The sequence below is a fragment of the Phyllostomus discolor genome, chromosome 1 (genome assembly GCF_004126475.2).
Source record: "Phyllostomus discolor isolate MPI-MPIP mPhyDis1 chromosome 1, mPhyDis1.pri.v3, whole genome shotgun sequence".
Taxonomy (NCBI): Eukaryota; Metazoa; Chordata; class Mammalia; order Chiroptera; family Phyllostomidae; genus Phyllostomus; species Phyllostomus discolor.
The window spans coordinates 53,551,554-53,578,407 of record NC_040903.2 but is presented as its reverse complement, the minus strand read 5'-3'; the positions used below and the strand labels follow the sequence as shown (position 1 = coordinate 53,578,407).

The following is a 26,854-nucleotide window of genomic DNA, read 5'->3' as shown; positions in this document are numbered from 1 at the left end:
GCTGTGTGCCCTGAATTTTAGAACCACTGCTCTAAAAGAGTTCTGAAAAATTTTGCCTCCAAGACCTACCTTCACATAAAATTCAACGTGGTTAAAACCTAACTCATTTTCTTTCCTGTTTCTGTCATGAGTTTTCTTTTGTATCTGTGGCACTGAGTCTTAGAGAAATGCTTGATATTTTCTCTCCCTTTTCTTCTTCTTGTCCTTCACTGGGACAGTTGTATCCTGTGCCTTTTCATAGTCCCTCCATTCTCCAGCTCCCACTGTCGCCACCACATCCAGGTCTTCCTCTAGTTTCCTGTGAGGTCTGTATGCCTGGACTCCTACCCTCTCCCTAATTAAGAGCTATTAAGGGCTTTCTCACCCTAATGTTCAATCTAGAGATTCAATAGACATCCTAATCTATATAAAACACAAATGAACAAGCAGATTACTGTTCCAAACCCCTGAGGTTGACTTAGGGTATTTTAATAATTTCAAGCAACTACTTGAGATTAGGCATCATACTAAATGCTGGAGGCAGAACAATGAACAGGGCATTAATTAATTCCCCTTTCAAAAAAACACACATTCTGGTAGGGGAACATACATACATTTATAATACTGTGGAGTACATACTAAAATAGATACATAGGCCACTATCAGAACACACCACTGGAACATGTAATGTTGACCTGGGAGGCCAGGGAAGTCATCCCAGAGAAAGGATCCAAAAGCTAAATCATGGAGGATGAATAGGAGTTGCCCAAGAAAAAGTGTGTGAGTTTGTGCATGGATTGCGTGGGGGATGGGGTACAGAAGAGTGCATCAGGCAGAAGGAACAACATATGCAAGGTCCTGAAAACAAGCAAAACATGGTTTCTTGAAGGAGTTTAATTTGGCCAGAACACAGAATGCAAGGCATGGGATATAAAGAGATGAGGCTGGAGGGATAATGGTAAAGACTTGTAAGGGCAGTGATCAGCATGGGGAAGGTGTAACCAGGTTTGCATCTTAAGAATACCACTTTTTCTGCTGAGCACTCTGAAGGGGGAGAAAAATGGAGGCAGGAAGGCCAGTTGGGCAGGTGATGTGATAGGTGATCCTACTATAAAAGATGGTGGTGATGACCTGATCATAGCAGTGGAGATAGAGATGGGGAAAAGTGCATAAATGTCAGGGATGCTTAAGTAGTAGAACAGTGAAGACTAAATGGTTTGGGTGTGGTAAGTGAAGGAGAGCAAGTTAAATGGGTGTTAGTCAATCCTTAGAAACAAAGTTGGCAACCCCACCACCACACACCTAGTGTACAGGGGGAAATAATGAGTTCAGTGTCAGTCAAGTTTCACTTGGCATTCTCCACCAGGGCATACCCACCTGGAGATGGCTTGGCAGTTCTATGCTGGCCTGGATGAACATCAGGAGAGAAACCTCCACCAGAAATGTAACTTTGGGATTCCTCAAAGTACATGGGATGAGGAAGCCATAAGTCAAAAAGACAAAGGAGTGTGTGCAAAGTAAGGAAATAAAGCCAAGCTAAAACCCAGAGAACAAAAATGTTTAGAAGAGGATCTCACAAAAAACTGAGAAGTGGCAAAGAAGTAGGAGAAAAATCTAAGAGAATATAGTGTTGCCAAAGTAGTTCGACGATGTTCCATGCGTCATCGATGAATCCAGGCCTGGTTTTTTAAATACAATTTTTATTTTTTAATCTTGTTGTGATTAGTACCAGGCAACAGTTCTCAAACTTTCTGGTTATACAAGTTATTGTACACTCTTACAAATTATTGAGGACTCAAAAAAGCTGAATATGTGGCTACAGCTATTAATATTTACTAGGAAATTAAAATTGAGTTAAATTTAAATATATGTATTGATTCATTTTAAAAATATCCCTATTACTAGTTAATTTATGTGTTTAGGAAAATTATTTCAAAACAAAAAATTAGTGAGAAGAGTAGCATTATTTTATATTTTTGCAAATCTCATGAAGGGTTAATAAAAGTCTCATATCTGGATCTGCCTTCAATTTGTCTTGTTGTCATGATTTGTGGAAAATTCCACTGTAACAGCAGAGAACAAGAGTGAAAAAAGTAAACAGCAATTTGAATAATTACAAAAATAGTTTGTTCATGGAGACACCATGAAAGGGAGTTCTACAAGTCTAGTGACTACACTTTTAGAATTACTGCCCTAGAGTGGAACAACAAGGTGATACCGTGAACCTCATGAGTATGCTCTTGATACTGTAGCCTGGATAGACTTCACGGACATTTCAAGAGCTATTTTATGAGAGGTTGAGGTTGTCTGGTGGACATGACCTTCCAAATTTAGGAACAGACTGCAGAACATTTATTCAGTTAATTCCCTCACAAATATTTATTCAGAACATATTATATGCCAGGAACTACTTTAGACACAGAGGCCATGACAAACAAAAGGGACAAAATTCCTTGATTTCATGAAGCTTCCCTTCTCTTTGGGGAACATAAAACAATGAACAAATAAAGTAGTAAAATATCTAGTATATTGGAGGGTGGTGAGTGCTACGCAGGAAAATAATGTGAAGAGGACTTGCAGATTTCAGTAGTATGGACAGGGAAATACTCATTAAGAAGGCAACATTTGAGCAAAGACCTGGAGGAGGAGAAGGAGCCACTTGGACTTCTGGTGAAAGAACTTTCTCAGGTATTGAAAAAATTAATTTCTTAATTTATTCTAATTCTTATTAATATATATTCTTTCATCAAATATCTATTGTGTCTGCGAGTATAAGAAGATAAAAACCAAGAACAAGTTTTTTATTTAGTGTCTGTCATTTTGCAGGCATTTTGCTAGGTATTATGTATGAGGTTTAGGTACCTTCAGAAGATTTACAACCTAGTGAAGGAGACAAAGCATATACATACAATTCCTGCAGTTGTGGTGTAGTGGTTCTTAGAAGGAGTAATCGTTTGGAAGTTGCACTACCAGAGGTTTGCATGCATCTGATCTATCTGAAGTTTACATCTCCCTTTCGAGATGAACTTAAGTATGACAGGTACTCTTCAATCTAACAGGGTATAAACCACGAAGAGAATAATATCCAATCATACCCTCTATGGAGCGCTTAAGTTTACAGAGTGCTTTCAACGAATTAACTTATTTAATCTTCATAACAATTCTGAGAAGCCGGTATTATTATAAGAGGTATTATTATTGCGTTGACTGAGAGGAAACAAGCTGAGAAGACTAGGTAATATAAAGCTGTTATACGGTGGATTTGGGACCTAAATTTAAAATAGTCTGCCTTTAACCACAAAGCTTTTCCTACTGCAACTTTTCCTATTGCAACTGTTAGGAGCAGGTGCTGAAATTTTAAATAGAGCGTTATACTCTCCCAACTCAGCGCTTTCCCAAGTGCACCACAGAGGCGGGGTTAGGTTAGAGATGGGAAGGTGTAAGAGCCAGTGGGTGAGTCTCACACACGGTGCCCCCGCCTTCCCCCACCCCCCCCCCCCCCCACATCTGCGCTTGCTCAGGAGAGGAAAGACGCCTAGGGTACTACATTTGCGCAGACGCAGAACTACCTCAAGGCGGAAATAGGGCTCCAGCCATCCACCCAAAAAGAAGGTGGCGGCGGCGGAGGAGCAGTGCGCATGCACGGGCAGCTCTTCTTGGTGAGGGTTTGAGAGCGAGACCGTGGAGGCTGCGCTCGGGGCGGACAAGGGTCAGGATGGACGAGGACGTACTGACCACCCTGAAGATCCTCATCATTGGCGAGAGCGGCGTGGGCAAGTCTAGGTGAGGGGGTCTGCGGGCCGCGACGGGGGCGGCGGGGCCTTTTCCGCCTCCGTGGCCGCTGTGTGCTGTGCCGTGACACGAAAGGTAACCGGCGGCGGCCGGGCGCGGGCCGGGGCGGGGCAGGCTTCGCTCGCGCCCTGTGGAGCCTCAGGGCCGCCGAGGCCTTGAGGTCTTTGCGCCCCGCGCTGGCCGGGTTCGGGGCCTCGGCCAGGCCCGAGTTCTCTGGGACGCTTTGCCTCCTGTCGTACCAAGAAACAAATAGGGGAACCGCTTCTCGTCTGGCCGGTTTGCTGCCGAGGAGCACAGGGCGTGGCGGGCTGGTTTAGGCCGGAGTCTGGCCCAGCTGAGGCCTCGTCTAGGCCCCTGGGGTTCGGGCTGCCTGTCACCCCGCGAGCTAAGAGTTGTAACTTTATCACTTAGGCATTTCTGTGGGGCTTTATCTAAATACGTGATGTTCTTCGCAGGAAGTTTCGTGACGCCGTAGGTCACATTCCTGACCTGTTTTGGTGCACCCCATTGCAGCTTCTCTTCTGTTTCTTTTCTGAGTCAGCTGTGAAAGAACTCACTGGCCAATTGCCTTTGGGTTGAGTTGATAAGAGTTTAAGCTGTGGACCACCTTTGAAAATAAAGGGTAATTGTTAGTTTTCATTTTGCCACATTATATAGGGGTAGGAGAACAAATTAGTGCTGTGCTTTTTTTTCTTGACACTTTCTTGGGCAAATAATATTGACAGTTGTTGACGTGGAGGTGGGAAGGTGTTGCAAGAGGGTAGTGATTTCATCTGGGTCTTAGAACAAGTTCTCTGGGTGAACTTGTCCTTGCCAGCTGATTATGAGTAGGTGGTAGTCTAGGGTGCCTTGTACTTTAAACAATTTTCGAGTTCCAGGAGCTGTAAATAGTTTTACATTTTAACTGCACCTCCTTGATAAACGTATTTTTCGAATCGCATTTAAAGTCTTAGTTTTTTAGATACAAAAAGACTTGAAATCTTATTTTGTAATACATTCTGAAGTTGTATATATTTTTAAAATATGACAACACATTTCGTAGTTTTTCCTCATTTAATGTGTACATAGGAGTAAGGGATTTCTACACAAGGAATAAATTAGTGAAACAATATGGGCTAGCCAGATACTGTGATTTTTCTGAATAAAATAATTTTTATAGTCATCATTTGTTTGAAGGTTAAAAAGTTAGTAAATCTATTGAACATTTTCTTAATAGGAACTCCATAGCATTGTGACCTTTCTTTTCTTGAGGTGTGATTCTCATTTAAGTTAAGGCCTTTGAAATTGCTGATTTTCAAGTCAGTAAAGGTCGAATGTCATGTGGTTCAACCCAGTACATGGTTGGTTGGCATTTCTTCTAAATCTATTGGATGGGTAACTAGTTAAGCTATGTTAAAATTTTCTGGAAGGTTAACAGTGTTTACGCAATTGTGGTTCTTTCTCTAGAGAAAAATGTATTGAGTGTAATTACTGGCTTTCTTCGTTCTTATTTTTCCATACAAAAACTTACTTGGATCTAATCTACTCCAAAATTTTTCTTAGTATTTCATGGTGAGTTATGAATTGCTTACTGCAAAATTTTAACACTTTTAACTATCTCTTTAATGGAAAAATTGCATTTAGGGAGAAAGTTGTCTTATTTTTCTAGCTAAATATACATATTATGTATATAATATGTTATGGAAAACAACACCTTTCTGGATAAGATGAGAATAAATGACTCTACTGAAAAAATAGAAGCCTATGCTTTTTAAGGTGAGTTAGTTCAAAAACATATGTCATGGACATGATCCTAAAGGGTTGTTCTAACCAATAATTCATTTCTATTTCTTCTAGAGTTAGTGGAAGTGAGATACCACTGTTATTGAGAAATCATTGCACAACAAAGGATGTCTTAACTCACTGAAATTAGTGGGTTATTTTTCTAGTTTATTTCGGACTCTTAGAGTGTAGTGAGCATGTATGTTAGCAGTCAGGATATCAGGAGTATGAAACTAGTGCTCCCACTTGATGTGATCTTGTATCTGACATTTGAACACTCTAGACTTTCTTTATTTGAAAAATGAGGTTGGAATCGAAATCTCTCAAACCCTATTTCATGTTAAATATATAAGATTCTTTGATTCTATGGCTGGCCAGACAGAAATAAAGAAGTTGCAGAGTGTATTAGAAACTGGAAGTGATTCTAGGGATCTTCTTTTATCTAAGCTGCTGTCCCCACTGTGCCCCTTGTATCTCCATCCTTTATAGCTAATTTCATTTGTTTAAGAGGTGCAAATTAGTTATAAATCACACTGTTTATTATAAATTTGGTCTCCTCTTAGTGGAATGAATGGTGGTAGTTACTTCTTCCATCTTTAGCTCTACATGGAGAGTATTTTCCTCCTCTAACTTTAAAAATATGAAAGCTTAAACACATGTCCATTAGAGCAATGCTGCTTAATCATTTTCAGCTTATGGGTTCCTTTCAAAATCTAATAGAGAAATGGACTCTATGCCTAGAAGAATGCATGCATGCTTAGGTTTTTGGATGCATTTTGAGCTGCCCATGTATCCCTGGCTAAAAGTGGCTGACTTATACCCAAAGCTTGTATTAAAATTTGTTGCTTCGCACCACACCAATTCCCTGCCTTTCCTGACAAAGTGTCACTGGTGACAATAGTTGTAAGCATTAGCAATTCTGTAAGAAAAACCCCTGCCCCAACGCCTGGCACATTATCTATGTTCAATAAACAATAGCCAACACTATTGTTACTATTTATATTATTTAACTTGTTACTATTACTACTACTACTGCTTTATAAGGTTATGCTAACCTATGTTTTTGTAATGTTTTCTGTAGTGACCAAGCATGGATACATACTTTTTCTATTCTTAAATTGTGATGACTGAAATTTTTTGTGAAATTTTCACTTCTTTAATTTAAAGTTTAATGTTGCAGAGGGAAAAATTTTTTGCGAGAGTCTTTTAATATTTTTAATTACTGCTCTCACCTAGCTCATGTTGAAAGTAAGTAAAAATAGTTACAGTCAAGCAGGTTCAATGTTAAGCAGAAAAATCTACAAATTGACTCTTCTGTTTGACTTTGTGGTGCTGGTTTTATGGTAGACACAAGAAGGCAAAACCAGGAAAGGAACTGTTAATCCTTCAAATACAGTCAGTGCTACTGGGTTTGGAAATTCTCAGGAAGCCACTATATTTTGCAGTATGCTCTGTGGCCTCCCAATCCCCCACCCCAAATCTCTAACATCAATAATGACATCCTATAGAAATATTTATCCACAACTCAGACATCTGATATTTATTGCCTTAATTTTATTAGTGCAAACAGGTCAATAGAACAGTTTTGTCCTACTGCAGGAGATAATGTGTGGGAAGATTGATTAATTGATTGGGGCTTTAACAAAAGCTTAGGTTTTATTTTTGGAGAGCTTCTAATAACTGATACTTCTGCTTCATATTAAATACAATAATCCTAGGAGATATAAAATCTTAGAATATTCTTCTACTTTGGTATCTTTTTACTTTCATGTCACCCCTCCCTTTTTAGTTTCTTTACTGTTTTTTAGGTTTAATCCTTTGTTAATCTCTCAATACACCAAACCCTGGCAGTTGTCTTCTGTTGATTTTCCTACTTTTTTTTTTTTGCTAACATAACTTTTCAAAATGTAGAGCAGTTCATGCCATCCCTTTTTCAAAACTGTACAGTAGCTCCCTATTGTGTACATGATTTCATACACCTTGCATATCATTTGCCAGAGTATATGTACTCTGTACATCATGTGATCTGTTTGTCCTCACTATTTATTAGTAAATCTTTTTATCCCACATAGGGAGTACTCATACTGTGTATTACAAAGTATAGATATTCACATCTTTCTGTTTTTAGTTGAATTCACAGTGAATTACACATCAAGTATTTTTTAAGAAAATTAACTTGCTACATTCCAAGAGACTTATTTTTCCCCCTTTGTCCATGTTAGTTAAAGCATGACATGATGTTATACCACTTTCTTGGAAGGACATACCAGTAGAGTTAAAATGAATAAACAAACCTTTTCACACTTGGGGAATTTGTGTAGGGAAGCATGGGGAATATGTTTTCTAGAATACACTACTTTGCTCTTCTTTAATTGCCTTTCAGTAATTTAATTTGTCCTTATATACCTGCACTGAAGCAATATTTGGGGAGGCATATTCTTAGATGCATGTAATTGGTGAGAAAATATAACATCATGAACACATCAAATGATTAGCAGAAAAATCAAATTTCTAATCTGTCTTTTTTACATCTCTTCTAGCCTGCTCTTGAGGTTCACAGATGATACTTTTGATCCAGAACTTGCAGCAACAATAGGTAAGCCTATGTTTAAAAATCCAGTAGACATGCTAAATGTTTTCTTGCCTTCAGGATGTTTTATCTACTCCCCACTCCCCATTTGTCTTTCAGAGCTTAACTTTGTTGTCATTAATTTTCTGAAGGCTTTGTAGATCTCACGAAGCAAAAATAACTTCCTAATCTATTATATCATGGCACTTTAGCACTGTAGATATTATGATTACCTGAAACAGAGTTTCTTTTGTGTACTGTGGATTATCTTTTATTCAGCAGCATCCAATTATCTGAATATTTATTGTATACCAGGCACTGTCCTAAGAGGTGGGGTTATAATGATGAATAATACAGACTTGGTCTCTATCAACATGGACCTAATAGTGTCGCCTTAGTAGCATATGTTAATTTTGTGTTTTTAGCATTTGCTACAGTATCTGGCATGAATTTTGCACTCAATATATTTATCAGTATGTTATTAAACATTTTTAGGAGCAGTGATACCTAAATTCCTTTTTAAAATGAAATTTAGATTACCTGAGAATGGTTTGCCATGCTAGCTTTTTAGAATATATGAGAAGATAGAACTAAATATTTTGGTATCATATGTTTAGGGAGTACACGACAATATTAAGATATCAAGAGATAGCTTGTCAGAGTTCAGAGAGCTGAGTGAGAGCAAGATAGTCTGGGCTGTGCCTTGAACTAGTTGTGATCTTGGGCAAGGCATTTAACTTCATTGCCTTCAACTATAAATTGAGAAGTTTTGCTAATAGAGAGTACATTTCTTCCAGCTCTGACATTTTATAATCTGATGAATAGAATGTAGTAAAGATGATCCTAGCACTGTTGTTGGGGAAAATGGTTTCTTTTACTCTTAATTGGCTTCATTTGTTTTCACTTATTGTGGGTTTGTTTATTTTTGTTTTTAAATAGTTTTATACCTAGAGAAAAGTTGTGAAAATATTTCAAAGAATTCCTCTATATCTTACTCAAATTCCCCAAATGTTAGTATTAATCACATTTGGTTTATCCTTCTCTCTCTGCATTCAAACAGTGGTCTTGTGTTTTTCCCAGTTGTTTGAGAGAAAATTGCCAATCTAATGCCTTTAACTTCTAAATACTTTATTGTGTATTTCCTAAGTTAACATGGATAAAATTCCACTGTATACAGTCAGATTTTATCAATTTTCTTAGTATTGTCTTCTATAGGAAAAGTAAAAGAATTGTTTCTGGTCCAGGATTCAGTGCAAGATCACACATTGAACTTAGTTGTCATTTCTCTTTAATATCTTTTAATCCAGACAGTCTTCAGTCTTTCTTTGTGTTTCATGGTCTTGACATTTTTTAAAAAATAATTTTTTATTTTTCAATTACAGTTGGTATACAATAATTTATTCATTTCAGGTGTACAGCCCAGTAATTAGACATTTATATAGATCATGAAGCGATGACCCCATTAAACCTAGTGCTCACCTGACATCATACATAATTAAGACAATATTATTGACTATATTCCCGATGCTGTACTTTACATCCCAGTTACTATTCCTTAACTACGGATTTGCCCTTCTTAATCCCTTCAGTTTTTCTACCCATACGCCCTACCCTTTTCCTCTCTGGCAACCTTCAAATTGTTCTCTGTATCTATGAACCTGTTTCCATTTGCTTGTTCATTTATTTTGTTTTTTAGATTTCACATTTAAGTGAAATCATATGACATTTGTCTTAACCTGTCTCACTTATTTCACTCAGAACAATATGCTTTTTAGGCCCATCCATGTTGTTGCAGATGGAGAGATTTCATTCATTCTTTTTTATTTATTTCTTAAATGACTTAAGCCATATTCCATTGTATATATGCACTACTTCGTCTTTATTCATCTATTGATGGACACTTAGGTTGCTTCCATATGTTGGCTCTTGTAAATAATGCTGCAGTGAACATATGGCTGTATATCTTTACAATTTAGTGTTTTGGGTTACTTTGGTTATATATCCAGATGTGGAATTGCTGGGTTCTTCTTGGTCTCTTGTTATAGCCTTTGTTTTAAAGTCTATTTTGTCTGTTACAAGTATTGCTTTCCAAGTTAATTTGTTTTGTAATGAAATATATTTTCCATCCCTTTACTTTCAGTGTGTGTGTCTTTTCATCTGAGGTGAGTCTCTTGTACATAGCATGTGTTTGGGTCTTGTTATCTCTTCAGCCACTGTGTATCGTTTGGAACATTTAATCCATTTGAATTTATAGTAGTTGTTGATAAGTATATATTTATTGCCATTTTATTATCCGTAGTTCTATCTTTTTTTCTTCCTAGAGAAGATCCTTTAACATTTCTTGTAATACTGGTTTGGTGATGATGAACTCCTTTAGCTTTTTCTTGTTTTGGAAGCTCTTTATCTATCCTTTGATTCTAAGTGATAGCCTTACTGGGTAGAGTAGTCTTGGTTTCATGTCCTTATTTTTCATCACTTTAAATACTTCTTGCCAGTCCCTTCTGGCCTGAAGTGTTTCTGTTGAGAAATCAGCTGGCATTCTTATGGGAACTCCCTTGCAGGTTAACAACTTCTTTTCTCTTGCTGATTTTAAGATTGTCCCCTTGTCTTTAACCTTTGGCATTTTAATTATGATGTGTCTTGGGGTGGGCCTTGTTGGGTTTATCTTGATTGGGACTCTGTGCTTCCTGGGCTTGTATGTCTATTTCCTTCACGAGGTTAGGGAAGTTTTCCATCATTTTTTTTTTCCACGTAGGTTTTCCATTCCTTGCTGTTTCTCTTCTGGTACCCGCATGATGTGAATGTCTGTGTGTTTGAAGTTGTGCCAGGAGGCTCCTTAAATTATCCTCATTGTTTTTGGTTTATTTTTTTTTTCTTTTTGCTATTCTGTTTGGATGTTTTCTGCTTTCCTATATTCTAAATTACTGATTTGTGTCTGCTTCATCTACTCTACTGTTGATTCCCTGTAATGTGTTCTTTGTTTCAGTTAATGTGTTCATCATTTCTGACTGGTTCTTTTCTATATTTTCTGTCTCCATTTTTATGTTTCTGTAACTTTGTTGAAGTTCTAACAAGTTAATTTACTCTTCCCCTAAGTTTATTGAGTATCCTTATAACCAGTGTTTTGAACTCTGTATCTGAGAGATGTTACAGTTTTGTTTTTGGAGTTTTGTTCTGTTCTTTCACTTGGGACTGTTTCTTTGTTTCCTCTTTTTGGCTGCCTCTCTATGCTTGTTTCTGTGTATTGTGTAGAGCTGCCATATCTTCTGGGCTTGGTAAAGTGGTCTTATACGTAGTAGGTGTCCTGTGTAGCCCAGTGGTGTGGCCTCCCCTGTCACCCAAGTTGGGTGTTCAGGTACATCCCATCACCCCATCCCTCCGTGTGTAGGCTGTGTACACAGTCATATTATAGTTGAGCCTTGATCACTGTTGGGCACCTCAGTAGGAGAGATTGACTGCCCCCAGCCAGTTGGCTATGAGGACCAGCCATGACTATGTCGGATTGGCTGCTATGCAGAGGCCAACCCCACATATGGGACCTGCTTCAGCAGAACCCTGGTGCCTGATAGTCTGCCCCTTGAGTGTATCACTAGTGGAGGTGGTTGGGTGCTACTCAGAGTTGTCTGATGCTATCTACCAAGTGCTTTGGCTCTGGGACCTCCCAGGAATTTCAGGCCAAGGTCAGCCACCACCTGTGCTCTGTGCTGGGCCACCTGGCATTATCTACATAGTGATCCACAGATGGCTGGCCTTGGAGTTCCCAGGAGAGTTTATAGATGTTTGATGCCTTAACATAAGCTTGTTAAAATATTTGGAAATTGGAAATAATTTAAAGGAAAATCTAACTCTTCCATTTCATATAATTTCATTCAGTTAAACATGTTAATTGGAATAAAGCAATAGTTATGACACTAGCATTTCTTTATTTAGAATAATGGCAAATACTTCATCATATTTAGTAGTTAGTTTGTTTTGAGGTTTTTACTTTTACTTTGAGGTTTTATTAGGAAACGTGATTTTTTTCCATTTGTTTTTTCAGCATTGACACATTGTTGATAGACTTTATACTGCAATGTCCTTGCTTTCCTAGATAAGTTTTCACTCATACTATTGACATATTTCTGGATTCTGTTGACTGATATTTAGTTTGATTTTTTACATCTAGCCCTGGCTGGTGTGACTCAGTGGGTTGAGCGCTGCCTTTGAACTGAAAGGTCACTCAGTCGATTCCCAGCCAGGGCATGTGCCTGGGTTGTGGGCCAGGTCCCCAGTTGGGGGTGTGCAGAAGGCAGCCAATTGATGCTTCTCTTGCATATTGATGTTTCTGTCCCTCTCTCTCTCCCTCCCTTCCTATCTCTTTAAAAATAGAAGTAAAGTTTTTAAAAAGAATTTTTACACCTGTTTTTATAGATGATATGCCCCCCCCTTTTTTTATTTTTTAAAAATCAGGATTTGGTATTAGAGTTGTACTGGTTTATAAAATTAAGGAGCTTTTCATCTTTTTCAATTGTCTTTACTAGCTTAAATCTGTTCTTTAAAGGTTGTGTGTCAATCTGATCCTGTTCATTTCCATACCATTCCAACCTCTTTGAGTTTTCTATTTCTTAAGATAGAAATAGAAATAGTTTTGAGAGTGTATCTGGAAAGCCCAGTTACTTCTTAAGTTAGTTGCACATAGTATTCTTTCAAACTCTTCATTATCTGTGTTTAAGTTCCTTTCTCATTTCTAAACTTGTGTATTTTGGTATATTTTTGTTGTCTGTCTTTTTCTAAGGGATATACTCTTTTATTGTTCAAGGGATTGCTTTACTTTTTCCATTCCTTTTGACTTTTTTTTTTGGTTTACTTTGTTAGTTTCTTAAGATGAATATTCTTACCTTATTTTTAATGTTACTTTTTAATAAAGGTGTACTCTTAGAGTAAGTTTTACTGTGTCTCATAGGTTGTGGTGTGGTGTACTTCTTTTTTTATTGTTTTTACGTAGTTTGAATTTTCAGTTTGAACACTTGAAATCTTTGACTTAGGAATGGTCTTCTCAATTTCCAGGCCTTTTTTTGTTGTTGTTCATTTTATTTCTTATTTACTGGATAGTGATCCCCATGTGAAGTAGGACCCCGCAACCCTCTGCCAGCGTCCTGTCCTTCAGCAGCAGTCAGGTTGGAACCTCGCAGTTCATTCTGATAAGACTGATGTCAGTGGAGTTGAAGAGACTTAAATTAGGAAAGGTTGTGAAGATGAAGGAATGAGCCAGGCAAATGCAAACAATCCAAAAGCAGAGGTGGTAATTTAAGTTAGGGTAGAATTTAAGGCTAATGCACTGGACAGAATAAAATAGGGTATTATGTAATGATCAAAGGTCCAGTTAATTAACAAAGCAGCTATATAGTCATAAACAAGTGGGCACCAAACATAGAAGCACTATATATATATATATATATATATGGTGCATTTCATTCATTTATATATATAATTGCTTATGTATATTGTGTGTGTGTGTGTGTGTGTACACACATGCATGTGCAAAATCTGTCCATACATAGAGATGAAGTAAAATTTACTTTTCTGGGGTATACAGTTTTTTGAATTTTAACATGTATTATAATAATTGTATATGGTCATATTTTTACCTTCACAATGGGATGCCCTACAGTAGTATTACCCACCACCCCAACTACCTAGTGCTGGTCCCTTCTTTATTTTTATTTATTTGTTTGTTTGTTATAGAAAGGGAAGGGGGGAAGAAGTGAGAGAGAGAAACATCGATGTGAGAGAAACATCAGTTGGTTTCCTCTCGAATGTGCCCTGACCTGGGACTGAACTGGGAACCCAGGCATGTGCCCTGACCAGGAATCAAACCGGGGACCTTATGCTTTGCAGGTTGACACCCAACCCATGGAGCCTCACTGGTCAGGGCAGTTGCTCTCTTTTATTGCTGAGTTATGTTTCGTTGTATGGATGTTTCAGAGTTGGTTTATCTTTTCTTCCATTGTAAGACATTTAGGTTGTTTCCAGTTTTGGGTAATTATGAATAGACTGGTTTTTAACTTTCAGGTATAGGATTTTATATAAATACTAATTTTTATTTCTCTAGAGTAAATATGTAGTAATGGGATTGCTGGATTACGTGGTAAATGCATGCTTAACTTTGGAAAACAGTTTGGCCATTTTTAAATAAAGTATTTTTACATTATTTCCACTAACATTATATGAAAGTTCCTCCTCTTTCACATCTTCACTCATCATACAGGGATGGACAAAAGTAGGTTTACAGTTCATATGGAAAATAATACAGTAATAGGCAATAATACAAGAACAAACTAGGTATTTCACTTAAAACTGTAAACCTACTTTTGCACACTCCTGTACTTAGTATAAAGTGTCTTTTAAATTTTGTCCATCTAGTAGATGTATATTGGTATCTCGTGGTTTAATTTGCATTCTGTAATGACTAGTGCGGTTGAGCATCTTTTAAAGTACTTACATACCACATACCCCTGTGTGTTGTGTATGTGTGTATACAAAGTGTTCGTTCAGATCTTTCATTCATTTATTAATTGGATCTTTTTTCATTGTTGAGTTTTGAGAGTTCTTTATATATTCTGCATATTAATCCCTTATTAATGGGATTAATTAAGATGATTTATGCTTTGCAAGTATTTTCCTCCACATCTGTGATTCCTCTTGTCATTTTTTTAACAGTGGAAATTTTTTATTTTGATGAAATTTGATTTATCAATTTTTTCTTTTATGGGTGATATCCATGTTGTATCTTTTGCCCAACAGAAGTTGCATGATTTCCTCTATGTTTTCTTTAAAAGTTTTATGCTTTCATGTATTACAGTGGGTCTGTGTATTATTTTGAATCAATTTTAGATCAGTTGGGGAGAATTGCCCTCTTAACAATATTGAGTCTTATGATCACTGAACAAGTTATATCTCTCCATTTGTTTATGTCTTTTAAAATTTCTCTCAAGTGTTTTGTTTCAGGTCTTTTGCATCTTTTGTTAAATTCAGCACTAAGTATTTCATATGTTTTTATGTAAAATTGTATTGAATATTTAAATAATTTTTCAACTTCCCTTTGTTCATGGCTAATGTATAGGAACATATATCTTGATTTTTTAAAATGTTTATTTTATATCCTCCAACCTTGCTAAACTTGTTTATGAGTGCTTGGAGCATTCTGCTTTGTTTTTTATTCTGTAGATTCCATTGGATTTCTATATTCTTCCTTTCCATTCTGGTTGATTTTTATTTCTTGTCTTATTATCCTCACTAAAAATCTTCAGTACAATATTGAATATAAGTGATAAAAGCTGAAATCCTTTTTTGTTTGTTTCTGATATTAAGGAAAAATATTTAATATTTACTTTAGGTATGATGTTAACTGTGGCATTAGGTACATTCACATTGTTTTTGCAACCATCACCACTGTAAGTTTCCCAAACTTTTTCGTTAACTCAAACAGAAACTCTACCAGTTAAACAGTCACTCCTACTGCACTCCTCCTTAGCTTCTGGTAACCTTTATTCCATTTTCAATCTCTATGACTTTGCCTAGTTTAGGCACTTCATACAAACAATCATACAATATTTGTCCTTTTGTGACTGGCTTCTTTCACTTAGCATAATGTCTTCAACATTCTTCCATGCTGTTCATGTGTCAGAATTTCATTCCATTTTATGGCTGAATAATGTTCCAGCCTATCATGTAGCACATTTTGTTTATTGATTTAGTTTTGGTTCCTGGACCCAATTCCAATTTGTGTGGAAGGAGTGTTTTCCATGTCATAAGTTCTTGAGGTGCCAGCTGGCTCAATTTTGATATCTAACCAGAGATAGTGTCAGATCTTAGAGGTTAAGGGTTCAGTCCTATGAGACTGCCCACTTCCTCCTGTCTCCACTTCAGATGCCCTCTCTTCACCACCATTTCTGCTTCAGATGCCAGTCCAAATGCCAGGTTGTCACCTGTGCTCCTGACTGGCTATACATGCGGGTTCTCACAATCTCCTCCTTGGACTTCAGATGTCAGTCACAAATTCAAGTTGTTACCTGTACTTACAACTGATTGGCTGTAAATCAGTTTCCCTGTAGTCTCTCCTCAGGTTCAATTAATTTACTAGAGCAGCTAGAGTTCTCACTAGAGATCTCATAGAAACATTTCACTTACTACATCACTGATAGATTATAAAAGGAACAGACTGATGAAAGAAATGCATAGGGCAAGGTGTATAAGAAGGATTGTAGAGCTTCCGTACACCCCTCATCCCAAAATCAACCTGGAAGCTCTTTGAATCCCCTTGTTTCTGATTTTTATGGAGGCTTCATTATAAAGGCAGGATTGATTACATCATTGGCTATTGGTGATTGATTCAACCTTCAGCCCTTCTCCCCTACTCCACAGAGGTCAGAGATGGGACTGAAAGTTCCAATCCCCTACTCACAAGGTTGGGTCCCCTGGCAACCAGTCTCCATCCTTAGGTGGAGTCTAAAAGCCACTTCATAAACATTTCTGCAAAAAAAGCTGTTGGAATTTTTATACAGGTTGTGTTGATGAATCTGTAGATTTCTGTGTGTAGTGTTGTCATCTTAACAATGCTAAGTCTTTCAACTCATGAACACAGCATCTCTTTCTTCATACTTGGGTCCTCTTTAATTTCTTTCAGCAGTGTTTGTAGGTGTGAGTGTATAAGTCTTAAACCTCCTTAGTCAAATTTATTCTTAAGTAATTTTTTTTTTTTTTGATGTTACAAGTGGAATGGAATGGTTTTTTAAAAATACTCTTTTGGGGTTTTTCATTGTTAGTGTATAAAAATGCAAATGATTTTGTGTTGATTTTATACTCTACAACTTTGCTGAATTCATTTATTCTTGCAGGTTTTTTTGTGTATGCGTGGAATAGAGTCATCAGGATTTTCTATATATTAAGAATGTGTTGTATGAATAGATATAATTTTACTTCTTCCTTTCCACTTTGCATGCCTTTTCTTTCCTAATTGTTCTGGCTAGAACTTCCAGTACTCTGTCGTGAGAGTAGGCCTCCTTGGCCAGTTTTTGATCTTACAGGAAGTGCCTCCATGTTGGTGAACACTTGGAGGTGCTGGGAGGAGGGTGGGCTTGGAGGAGGGCATGAAGCCATGTGCCCCTTCCCACATTCCTTGCCCTTTGCATATCTTCCATCTTACTGTTCCTGGGTTGTACCCTTTTATAACACCTCTCTAATTTATAGCCAGTTGGTCAGAAGCACAGTTAACAACCTGGATTGCAGTTGGCTTCTGTAATGGCGGGTGCAGCAGTCTTGTGGGACTGAACATTTACTCTATGGGGTCTCACTCTAATTCCAGGTTTGTAGTATCAGAGCTGCACTGAATTGTAGGACACCTGGTGTCCCTGGAGAGATGGAGAATTGCTTCTTGTGGGGAAAACCCCTACATATCTGGTCACAGGAATTGTTCAGTTTTGTAGTAGAGGAGAAACATGGGAGCGTTTCTAGACATTCTGCTTCTATTATGAGCTCCTTGTCATCCACATGAGGAGGTTGAAAAGATATTTTAATCAAATCTAGTAGTAAGAATTTGGCAAAATTGATCAAAGAGATTCCCACATTCTGCTGCCAATGAAGTCAAATTAACAGCCACTTGAAAACAGAGCCAGTCTTGGTGAAGAAACAGTTTGAGTATATGAGGGCTAAAGAGCTCATGGCAGTTCATTAGAATCACTAGAAGAGACGAGGGAAGATGAATGGGGACTCAAGGGGTCTCAGTCCAGATGAGATGCCCTGTCAGGCTAACCACGTGTGTTGACTTTGATGGTAGGGTGTTCTCTGTAACTTGGAGACCTGCTATGTTAGAAGAATAACTTGGAAACAATTATCAACATGCAAACTACACATGATGTAGAGAGTCATTAGGCTGTCCAGAAACACACAGAAACAGGAAATTATAAAAGAGAAAGGAAATTGGGGGAAGATAGGGAAACAAACATTCTGGGAACAGTGACTTTCTTTTCTTGGGTAAACTAATTAGCCAGTAACTAGGAAAAAGGCCAGCTTGCCCCTGATCATGCTGTCTGGGGTTATTAAGGAAAAAAAGAGTTTTCCACTCTTTGAAAAACCTTGAGAATTTAACTGTAAAATATGCATGACAGGCTATCTCTATGTAGATCTACCCTACCAATGGCCTTGATTAGTATGTGCACCAAGTGTGTTACCCTCATCTGGAGTTTCTTAGGTTTTCTTTTGTTTTTTAAACTGATATATATATATATTAATCCAGATGCAGTGTATACTAGGTTACTTAACATGGGATTTTGGGGGGAGGTGGGTTGCAAAGAAGCTTTATACTTAGACTTTCCTTGTACTATGTAATTGGCACAATCGTTTAACTTATGGGTTGTATATCATTCTAGGCGTGGATTTAACAACTCCTTTATCACTTTAGCCCAAAACACAAAACTTTTTTTTTAATCTTTGGCACACAGGAAGATCTGGCATAATGCACATTTTGAAATGCATTTTTATACCTAATTTGTATATGTAATGGATTACCAGTAATCATCTCAAGAATTACTAATATATTTCCTTATTGGTGACAGGTGTTCTATTAAGCAGTTAGTATATGAGGGTGCTGTTCATCTTAGTTGTGGCGTTTCTGAATTAATTGTGACAAGCTAATAAGATCTTTTGAAAGTTACTTTCCAAACTTCTTGAGCTAATGTTTTCCCTCTGGCCAGGGGAGTAGACTGAATATTATTTCTGATACTCTTTAAAGACCTGTGGGCAGTTACTTTCATTCAAGCCAGATGGCATGTGTCAACTCCTTTTCCTGAAAAGGGAGATCTTTTAGGGGTTGCTGTAGTAAAACCTTATGTGACTTTTTATGAAGCTCTTTTTCTCTTTATGTAAATTACTACCAATAGAAGAATTTTACAGAACTGTGAGCCCCCCTTCCCCCCACCCCCGTCTTTCACAAGGGTTGGGCACAAATTATTTGTGTGTGTAAATTCTCTTTTTGAAATTGTGCAGTAGCAAGTGATCAGTGATAAGGTTATATAAAACTAATACTGTTTTTAGGATAAAAATAAACAAAACAAAGAATTTATCAGATAAGGAGTGAGTGGCTTCTTTATATTTTTACTAGTCCTCCAGGTTTCCTGCAGTCAGAATCCAAGTTAGGGAGTTGGTTAACTATGAATGACAGACACTTAATAATAGTGTGTAGATGCTTAGGGAGCCTCTGAAAATTGCCTGGATTCATAGCCAGCCATGGATAGTCTTTCATACTCGAACACTCTGAATTCTAACTCTTGGCTTCTAATGTGCATATTCAGTCTCCACCTTACATTGAATTTTATTTTTTCAGTAAAATTTTTATTTTTTCAAGAAGCACAGGTAAGTGAATGTTTGAATTCTATAAACATCTGGTTTTCATTTATCCTGACTAAATCCTAAGGTGCTGAACTTATTTGACACTTTTTCTTTTATTTTCACATCCATAACTCTTAAGAACTTGGGGTATGAATTAGGGCATTTGATAAAGCGACTTTTCTGTTTTCTGGTGTTCTTGGTAATTGATTTTAAAAAATATATTTTACTGGGATTCTTACCAAAATTTTCATTTTTTCAAGGTGTTGACTTTAAGGTGAAAACAATTTCAGTGGATGGAAATAAGGCTAAACTTGCAATATGGGTAAGACTTTTAAAATGTATTTGTATAAATATTAAATTGTACTTTTTCAAGAAGTAGATCTTGGTGTTTGTAGTTGTTTAGAGGTGAAAAAACAATTTGTATTAAATAACTTTTGGGAAATTTGATGTTGATTAAAGGATAAGCAATAAATAGTTCTGTCTTATGGTTGGGTAAGAGACCTGTTTTATTTAAAATTTTCAGATATAACAGTCCATTCAGAATGTTGAAAAACAGAACAAAATACTTAAAAAATCATCTTGCCTGCCAGAGAGAATTATTGTTACTGGATATATTTCTTTAAACTTTTAAAAAGATAACTTAGACTAAACTAACATAACACTAAAGGCAGTTGTTGGGGAAAAGGGAAATGGAGTCATACTTAGAAAAAATATTTTTGTTTTAAGTGTAAATATTTATAAAATTTGAGTTTTCCAATGTTTGGCTTATTTTTTATTTTTTTATTGTTATTCAAATACAGTTGTCTCTATTTCCCCCCACCCCTTTTCCCCTCCATGCCCAGTCTTTATATACTGCCTTTTATTTCACTTGCCTGTCAACCAAATGGTTCTGAGCTACATTGCTCTGCTGATAAGACATCTTCATGGTAATGCTGAATAGGTAGCATAATTTTAAAAACATTTTTATTGAATTTATTGGAGTGACATTGGATAATAAAATTATATAGGCTTCAAGTGTACCATTCTATAATATATCATCTGTATATCATATTGTGTTTACCACCCAACATCAAGTCTCCTTCCATCACCATTTATCCCTCCTTTACTCTCTTCTACCTCGCCTCCCCCTCCCTTTCCCTCTTGTAATCACCACACCATTGTCTGTGTCTGTGAGATTTTTCTTAAACCCTTCAACTTTTTAACCCAGTGCCCCCAACTCTCCTCCCCTCTGACAGCTGCCAGTGTGTACTCTACCTGTGAGTCTGTTTCTCTTTTGTTTATTATTTTATTTTGTTCATCAGATTCCACATTTAACTGAAATCATATGGTACTTGTCTTTCTCTGATTGGTTTATTTCACTTAGCAAAATATTCTCTAGGTCTGCCCATGTTGTTGCAATTGGAAAGATTTCCTTCTTTTTTATGGTCAGGTAATATTCTGTCATGTAAATGTACACAGCTTTTTTATCCATTCACTTACAGCTAGGCACTTGGGCTGCTTCCAAATCTTGGATATTGTAAATAACGCTGCAATGAACATAGGGGTGCATATATTTTTTCAAATTAGTGTTTTGGGTTTCTTTGATTATTTTCCCAGAAGTGGAATTCCTGGGTCATAAGGCAGTTCCATTTTTAATTTTTTGAGGAAACTCCATATTGCTTTCCATATTGGCTGCACCGGTCTGCCACTAACAGTGCACAAGGGTTCCCTTTCCTCTACAACCTCGCCAACATTTGTTTGTTTTATTAATAGGCATTCTGACAGGTGTGAGGTGATAATCTCATTGTGATTTTAATTTGCATTTCTCTGATGATTAGTAAATGTTGAGCATCTTTGCCTGTGTCCATTGGTCATCCATATGTCCTCTTTGGAAAAGTGTCTATTTAGGATCTTTTGCCCATTTTTAAATAAAACTGTTTTTTGGTGTTGAGTTGTATCAGTTGTATATAGATTTTGGATATTAACCCCTTATCAAGTATATTATTCATGAATATGTTCTCCCATTCAGTGGGTTGTCTTTTCATTTTATTGAAGATTTATTTTGCTGTGCAAAAAACATTTTAGTTTAATGTAGTCCCATTTGTTATTTTTTCTTTTTTTTTACCTTGCTTTAGGAGATATATTAGAAAAAATATTACTAAGAAAAATATCCAAGATTTTATTGCCTATGTTTTCTTCTAGGATTTTTGTGGTTTTGAGTCTTAACATATAAGTCGTTAATCCATTTTGAGTTTATTCTTGTGTATGGTATAAGAAGTTGGTCTAGTTTCACTTTTTTGCACTTATCTGTCCAGCTTTCCCAGCACCATCTACTGAAGAGACTGTCTTTACCCCATTGTATGTTCTTGCCTCCTTCTTCAACTATTAATAGACTATAATGGTGTGGGTTTATTTTTGGTTGCTCTGTTCTTTTTTATTTTTCCTTTTATTGACACTAGAGAGAGGGGAAGGGACAAAGAGAGGTAGAGAAACATCAGTGTGAAAGAGAATCCCTGCCTCTTGCACATGCCCTGACTGGGGACCAAACCCACAACCCAGGTATGTTCCCTGACCAAGAATCAAATCACGAGCTTTCAGTTTGCAGGATGATGCTCAACCAGTGGAGTCATACCAGCCAGGGCTTGGCTTTCTTTTCTATTCAGTTGATCTATATGTCTGTTTGTATGCCAGTACCATGCTATTTTGATTACTGTGGCCTTCTAATATAGTCTGATATCAGGTAGTGTGATTCCTCCAACTTTGTTGTTCCTTCTCAAGATTGCTGTGGTTATTCAGGGGTTTTTTTGTTGTTGTTGTTTTTGTTTTTGTGGTTCCACATAAAGGTTTGGAGTATTTTCTAGTTCTCTGAAACATGCCATTGGTAGTTTGATAGGAATTGCATTGAATCTATGGATTGCTTTGGGTAGAATGGACATTTTAATAATGTTAATTCTCCCTATCCATGAATACAGTACATGCTTTTATCTATTTGTATCTTCTTCAGTTTCTTTCTTTGGTGTGTTATAATTTTCCAAGTAGAGGTCTTTTACATCCTTGGTTAAATTTATTCCTTGGTATTTTATTTTAGTTTTTGATGCAGTTGTAAATGGGATTGTTTTATTAGTTTCCCACTCAGTTTATTGTTGGTACATAAAAATGCAACTGATATCTGTATTTATTTTGTGTCCTACTGCATTACTGAATTCATTTATCAGTTCCAGTAGTTTTTTCTTGGAGTTTTTAGGGTTTTCTATATACAGTATCATGTTATCTACAAATAAGACAGTTTTACTTTGTCCTTTTTAATTTGGATGCTTTTTATTTCTTCTTGTCTGGTTGCTGTGTTTAGGACTTCCAGTATTATGTTGAATAAAAGTGGTGAAAGTGGACACTTCTGTCTTGTTATCGATCTTAATGAAACACTATTAGTTTTTGCCCATTGAGTACGATATTGACTATGTGTTTGTTGCCTGTGGTCTTTATTATATTTAGGTGCAATCCCTCTATTCCCACTTTGCTGAGAGTTTTTATCATGAATGTGTGCTGGATTTTATCAAATGTTTTTTCTGTATCTATTGATATGATCATGTGATTTTTATCCTTCATTTTGTTTATGTGATGTATCATGTTTGTTGATTTGCAGATATTGTACCAACCTTGCATCCCTGGAATAAATCCCACTTGATCGTGGTGTATGATCTTTATAATGTATTGTTGGATCTGGTTTGATAATATTTGTTGAGGATTTTAGCATTTATGTTCATCAGGGATATTGGTCTGTAATTTTCTTTCCTTGTAGTTTTTTTATCAGGCCTTGACAGAAGAATTTGGGCTTCTTCCCTCCTCTTGAATTTTTTGGAATAGTTTGAGAAGTATAGGTGTTTGTTCTTGTTTGGATGTTTAGTAAAAATCACCAGTGAAGCCGTTGGATCCAGGACTTTTGTTTGTTGGTAGTCATTAGTTGAAGTTGGTCTGTTCAGATTTTCTATTTTTGTCTTGACTCAGTTTTGGAAGATTGTGTGTTTCTAGGAATTTATGCATTTCTTCCAGATTGTCCAGTTTTTTTGGCATTTAGGTATTACTATTACTATATTACTATTTTCTTAACAATCATTTGTATTGCTTTGGTGTCAGTTGTTACTTCTCCTTTTTCATTTCCAATTTTATTTATTTGAGTCCTCTCTTCCTTGATGAGTCTGGATAAAGGTTTATCACCCTTGCTAATCTTTTCAAAGTACCTACTATTGATTTCATTGATCTTTTGTTTTGAGGTGTGTTTTTCTAGACTTTTTTTCTGTTTATTCTCTGATCTTTATCATTTCCTTTCTCTACCCATTTTGGGCTTTGTTTGTTGCTCTTTTTCTAGTACCTTTAAGTGTTAAAGTTATATTGTTTATTTGAGATTCTTCTTGTTTCTGGATAGTAGGCCTATAATGCTATGAACTTTCCTTTTAGTACTGCTTTTGCTGGGTCCAATAGATTTTTGGTTTTTTGTGTTCTCATTTTCTTTTTTTCTCAAGGTATATTTTGACTTTTTCCTTGATTTCATTCTTAACCCATTCATTGTTTAGTAAAATATTATTTAGCCTCCAAGTGTTTGTGTGTTTTCATTTTTTTTCTTATGAGTTCTAGTTTCTTACCATTCTGGTCAGAGAAGATGCTTGATATGATTTTAGTCTGCTTAAATTTATTGAGGTTTGTTTTTTGTCTTAACATGTGACCTATCCTAGAAAATGTTCATGTGCACTTGGAAAGGATCTGTATTCTGCTGCTTTAGGTGAAATGCTCTGAAGGTATCAATTGATACCATCTCATTAGTGTACCATTTAGGGTGCTGTTTTCTTGTTGATTTTCGTCTGGAAGATCTATCCATTGATGTCAACAGAGTGTTATAATCCCCACTATGACTGATACAGTCAGCCTCTCCATTTACATCCATCAGGATTTGCTTTATATATTTAGGTGCTCCTATGTTAGGTACATAAATGTTTATAAGGGTTATATCCTTTCATTGGATTGATCCCTTTATTGTTATGTAGTATCATTCTTTGTTTTTTATTTAGCCTTTTGTTTAAAGTCTATTTTATATGATATACTACCCCAGCTTATTTCATTTCCAATTGCATGAAATATTTTTTATATTCCTTGACTTACAGTCTGTGTGTATCTTTCATATACCCCGAAGTGGATCTCTTGTAGACAGCATGTATATGGGTATTGTGTTCTTATTCATTCAGCTACTCTATGCCTTTTTAAAAAATTCTTACCCGAGAGAGAGGAAGGGACAGAGGAAGAGAGAGATAGACATTGATGCAAGAGAGAAGCATTTGATTAGTTGCCTGGCATCCACACGCAGACTGGGGAGCATATGTGTCCAGACTAGGGATTAAACCAGCAACTTAGGTATGTGCCTTGGCCAGGAATCAAACCTACAACCCTTTGGTTACAGAACCATGCTCCAACCAGCTGAGCCACACTGGCCAGGGGTGCCCTTACCTTTTGATTGGAGCATTTAAGCCACTTACATTTAAAGTGATTATTGAATAAAGTGATTCTTGATAGGTATGTATTTATTGCCATTTATTTTATTCTTTATAACTGTAACCCTCTGTGGTTTCTTCTTCTTTTTCTTCTTAAAGAAGACCCTTTAACATTTCTTGTAATACTGCTTTGGTGGTAATGAACTCCTTTAGCTTTTTCTTACCTCAGAAGCCCTTTATTTCTCCTTCATCTTTAAATGATAACCTTGCTGGGTAAAGTACTCTTGGTTGTGGAGGTCCTTGTGTTTTATCACTTTAAATGTATTTGTGCCAGTTCCTTTTGGCCTGAAATATTTCTGTTGAGAAATTTGCTGACAGTGTTATGGGAGCTCTCTTTTAGGCAACTAACCATCTTTCTCTTGCTGCTTTTTTTTGCGGAGTAGGGGCATTGAGCTGGGTCCTTTAATGATGGTGCATGACAAAGTAGGGCTCTCTAAGCCTCTCCCCTTCTTCAGGGTGTCTAGGATGGAAACTTTGGAAGTCAGGAGATTCTCAGTGTGCTGGCAGGTTGATACAGGGCAACCACTCTCCAGCAGCTGAAGTCATCTCCTCCTCTGCCTGTGGCTGGTGTTCCAGGGGCCTCTTACTCTTTGGAAGCCATGTGGACCATAAGGTCCACCACTGTGTTGCTACAGCCAAATTCATTGTCATACCAGGAAATGAGCTTGACAAAGTGGTCATTGAGATCAGCCCTAGCCCCAGCATTAAAGGTGGAGGAGTGGATCTCACTTGTTAAATTCGCAGAAGACAACCTGGTCCTCAATATATTCAGTATATGCTTGAGTAGGGGCCCTCTGATGTCTGTTTCATTCCACCTTGGTGTCATCATATTAGACAGGTTTTTCTAGGTGGCAGGTCATATCTACAACTGACACATTGTGGGTGGGGCCATGGAAGGCCATACCAGTTAGCTTCATCTCTTGCTGCTTTTTAAGGTTCTCTCATTGTCCTTAACCTTTGGCATTTGAATTATGATGTGTCTCGGTGTGGGCCTCTTTGGGTTCATCCCGTTTGGGACTCTGCCTGGACTCGTGTGTTTTTTCTTTACCACGTTAGGGAAGCCGTTATTTCTTCAAATAGGTTGTTGCTTGCTCTCTCTTCTTTTGGTACCACTGTTACACTTCATATTGTTCTAAAGGTCCTTTAAACTATCCTCATTTTGAATAGGTAGCTTTAATTTCAGAAACATCCAAGATAATTAGTGTCTTTGTCTGCCTGTCTCTCCCTTGCTGCTGTTTACCTACCTACCTATTCATGTCTGTCTATTTAAATATGATTGCTAGTATGTTAGATATATATTACATATATGTGATAAAAATGTACTATTTTATATATCTAATTTTTCCATATACTATGATAAATACGTAAATATATTTTTATAACATGATATGTAATGTTAGAACTGGTCAGCTACCGTCAAACTGAGGCATACTTCAACATGGTGGTTAAATACTAAGGGCAGTCTAGGCATCAGTTACAGACTGAGACCACAATATTGATGCATTGTGTGATCTCATTCATCATCATGGCATTCTTTGAATGGCACACTATTCCTAGGAAGCATTTTATACCAAATAACAAGTAACTATGTAAGTGTTCTGATGTTTTCTTCTTAATTTTTTTCTAACATACAAGTCACTGAAGTTGATCTCAATGAAGAGCAAAGGGAACAAAATTTTTATTCAAATGTTTTCTGCTAGTTTTGGAAATTAATATATTAAAGTATGAATATTTTCACTATGTAAATAGAATAACTATTTTCCTGTTACACCAAGAAGTTTTGGGACAAGAATATTTCATGCTTCATCCTTTCTCTGACCTATATTATATTGTTAAAATTATAATCTGCTTTAGATAACAAAGTAATTTC

At 36.7% G+C, this 26,854-nt stretch overlaps 1 protein-coding gene across 2 annotated transcripts in view; it reads left to right on the top strand.

The window, feature by feature from the left end:
- The first annotated feature begins 3,539 nt into the window (after positions 1-3,539).
- RAB18 (RAB18, member RAS oncogene family) overlaps positions 3,540-26,854 on the top strand; it is a 31,207-nt gene continuing 7,892 nt past the window's right edge. Inside the window, exons 1-3 of one of the 2 annotated variants that reach the window (XM_028505824.2) lie at positions 3,540-3,762; positions 8,073-8,128; positions 19,726-19,787. In XM_028505824.2, the coding sequence (XP_028361625.1) occupies positions 3,695-3,762; positions 8,073-8,128; positions 19,726-19,787 (186 nt within the window). In that variant the 5' untranslated portion in view covers positions 3,540-3,694. The remainder of the gene's footprint in view (positions 3,763-8,072; positions 8,129-19,725; positions 19,788-26,854) is intronic. The other variant, XM_028505825.2, reaches the window with a different exon arrangement.